The following is a 3,586-nucleotide window of genomic DNA, read 5'->3' on the forward strand; positions in this document are numbered from 1 at the left end:
GTGTCCCCCAAGGTTCAGTGTTGGGCCCTTTACTGTTTAACATATTTATAAATGACATAGAATTGGGGATAAAAGTATTATTTCTGTGTTTGCAGATGACACAAGTTATGTAGTGGAATTCAGTCCCTACAGGGTGTCTCCAACTTACAGGCAGATCTGAATGCTCTGTGTGATTGGCAACTATTTGGCAAATGAGGTTTAATGTTGATAAATGTAAAGTTCTGCACTTGGGGACTAAAAACCTGCATGTGTCCTATACTCTAGGGGGAGTATGTTTGGGGGAGTCAATGGTGGAGAAAGATCGGGGTGTTCTGGTAGATCATAGACTCAATAACAGCACGCAATGTCAAGCTGCAGTTTCTAAAGCAAGCAAAATACTTTCTTGTATTATACGGGGTCTCCGGACTCCAGAGACAGGGACATCATCTGCCCCTGTACAAAGCATTAGTAAGACCTCATCTGGAATATGCAGTTCAGTTTTGGGCTCCAGTTTACAAAAAGGATGTTGTGGAACTGGAGAAAGTGCAGCGAAGGACGACCAAACTCATAAGAGGCCATGGAGGAGCTCAGCTATGAGGAACGATTAGCTGACCTGAATTTGTTCTCTCTGGAGAAGAGGCGATGAAGGGGGGACATGATCACCATGTATAAGGGTGGGACATGATCGCCAGGTATAAGGGGACACATGATCACCGGGTATAAATACATAAATGGCCCATACGAAGAGCTTGGTGCCAAATTATTCACGTTAAGGTCCCTGCAAAGGACAAGGGGGCACTCTTTGCGTCTGGAGGAAAAGAGGTTTAACCTTTGCATACGGAAAGGATTCTTCACAGTTAGAGCTGTGACATGTGGAATAGACTCCCCCAGGAGCTAGTTCTAGCTAGCTCAGTTAATTGTTTTAAAAAACATCTGGATATATTCCTAAATGCACAGAATATTACTGGATATTGAGTTCTTAGAGGTATATTAAGCATCAGAGATTGTTGATCCAGGGAATATCCGATTGCCTTATGTGATCCGGAAGGAATTTTTCCCCCCTGTTGGAGCAAATTGAACCCTATGCTTTATAGGTTTTTTTTTTTTTGCCTTCCTCTGGATCAACATTGGTTAATTGTGGGCATTGTGTTCTGTTTAGGCTTTTCTTCTTCTATATAGGTTGGACTTGATGAAGATCCAACATCAGAGGACAAGAGAAGTAATTTCAGTGTTCTAGAAGTCGCAGTGGCTTTACAGTGACGTCAAACACCTGAACACAAGAGAAGTCATTTCAGAGGCCAATTCTTGTTTGGAATCTGACGAAAGTTTTACAATGGAGGCAAAGCTCATCAGACATCAGAAGGTTCAGAATGTAGAGAAGCCATATCAGTGTTCTGAATGCGGGAAAGCTTTTATATGGAAGTCACATCTTATTTCACACGAGAGGATTCACACTGGAGAGAGGCCATATCAGTGTTCTGAATGTGATAAAGCTTTCACAACAAAAGCACAGCTTAATAGACACCAGAAGGTTCACACTGGAGAGAGGCCGTATCAGTGTTCTGAATGTGACAATGCTTTCACAACAAAAGCACATCTTAATGTACACCAGAGGATTCACACTGGAGAGAGGCCATATAAATGTTCTGAATGTGGCAAATCTTTTAGAGAGAAGATAGTACTAATCACACACCAGTGGATTCACACTGGAGAGAAGCCATATCAGTGTTCTCAATGTGACAAATGTTTTTTAGGGAATACAAAACTTATGAGACACCAGAGGGTTCACACTGGAGAGAAGTCATATCAGTGTTCTGAATGTGACAAAGCTTTCACAACAAAAGCACAGCTTAATAGACACCAGAAGGTTCACACTGGAGAGAGGCCATATCAGTGTTCTGAATGTGACAAAGCTTTCACAACAAAAGCACAGCTTAATAGACACCAGAAGGTTCACACTGGAGAGAGGCCATATCAGTGTTCTGAATGTGACAAAGCTTTCACAACAAAAGCAAATCTTGATGTACACCAGAGGATTCACACTGGAGAGAAGCCATATGAATGTTCTGAATGTGGCAAAGCTTTTAGAGAGAAGACACAACTAATCACACACCAGTGGATTCACACTGGAGAGAGGCCATATGAATGTTCTGAATGTGGCAAAGCTTTTCAAACAAAAACATGTCTTAATGGACACCAGAGGATTCACACTGGAGAGAGGCCATATACATGTTCTGAATGTGGCAAATCTTTTAGAGAGAAGACATTACTAATCACACACCAGAGGATTCACACTGGAGAGAAGCCATATCAGTGTTCTGAATGTGACAAATGTTTTTTAGGGAATACAAAACTTATGAGACACCAGAGGGTTCACACTGGAGAGAAGCCATATCAGTGTTCTGAATGTGACAAATGTTTTTTAGGGAATACAAAACTTATGAGACACCAGAGGGTTCACACTGGAGAGAAGCCATATCAGTGTTCTGAATGTGACAAATGTTTTTTAGGGAATACAAAACTTATGAGACACCAGAGGGTTCACACTGGAGAGAAGCCATATCAGTGTTCTGAATGTGACAAATGTTTTTTAGGGAATACAAAACTTATGAGACACCAGAGGGTTCACACTGGAGAGAAGCCATATCAGTGTTCTGAATGTGACAAATGTTTTTTAGGGAATACAAAACTTATGAGACACCAGAGGGTTCACACTGGAGAGAAGCCATATCAGTGTTCTGAATGTGACAAATGTTTTTTAGGGAATACAAAACTTATGAGACACCAGAGGGTTCACACTGGAGAGAAGCCATATCAGTGTTCTGAATGTGACAAATGTTTTTTAGGGAATACAAAACTTATGAGACACCAGAGGGTTCACACTGGAGAGAAGCCATATCAGTGTTCTGAATGTGACAAATGTTTTTCATGGAATACACAACTTATTGTACACCAGAGGAATCACAGTGGAGAGAAGTCATATTAGTGTTCTGAATGTAACAAAGCTTTTAGATTGAAGTTACAACTAAGCAGACGGTTCCCACTGGAGAGAAGCCATTTCAATGTTCTGATTTTTGACAAAGCTTTTAAAATGAGCTCAAAGCTTATCAGACACCAGAGGATTCACAATTCAACTTCAGTTTTAGAATAGTGATGGGCAGGACACCCCGGAGGTCGGTTCGTATTTGAGCGGCCGAAAAGCTTGAATACGAACTCGAACTCAATGCAAGTCAATGGGGCTCGAACATTTGGAAACGATTGTTCCCTTTTAAGAGTGCTTATATGCAAGTATTGGCCATAAAAAGTGTATGGGGGTCCGGCTACTGCCCTGGGGGACAGGAATCAAGTGGTAAAGTGGTGGATCTGCGGACACACAGGCTGCTTGCCCTCTTATTGCTACATGGGAGCATCTGCCTTTTGGCCTTTCTGACAGGATGTGGCTTAGGTTCACTTTGACCATCAGACCAAACCGAACCCAAGCTGCTCACAGTCTGTGGAACAATTTGGCCAGTTCACTCAGCTACTGACCCTCCATCTGTGTCCTAAAAACCAAAGATATTGTGCAATGTCATTGGCTGACTGATGGCGGAGACACACAGCGTCATTG

The 3,586-nt window shown here is 42.0% G+C and overlaps 1 protein-coding gene across 2 annotated transcripts in view; it reads left to right on the plus strand.

Moving 5' to 3' along the window:
- LOC108802115 (zinc finger protein 850-like) overlaps positions 1-3,089 on the plus strand; it is a 37,104-nt gene extending 34,015 nt beyond the window's left edge. Inside the window, exon 2 of one of the 2 annotated variants that reach the window (XM_018574002.1) lies at positions 1,389-3,089. In XM_018574002.1, the coding sequence (XP_018429504.1) occupies positions 1,389-2,965 (1,577 nt within the window). In that variant the 3' untranslated portion in view covers positions 2,966-3,089. Of the gene's footprint in view, positions 1-1,353 lie in introns of both variants that reach the window. The other variant, XM_018574003.1, reaches the window with a different exon arrangement.
- Positions 3,090-3,586: the final 497 nt, after the last annotated feature.

This window comes from Nanorana parkeri, unplaced genomic scaffold (genome assembly GCF_000935625.1).
Source record: "Nanorana parkeri isolate BGI_ZX_2015 unplaced genomic scaffold, ASM93562v1 scaffold2666, whole genome shotgun sequence".
Taxonomy (NCBI): domain Eukaryota; kingdom Metazoa; phylum Chordata; class Amphibia; order Anura; family Dicroglossidae; genus Nanorana; species Nanorana parkeri.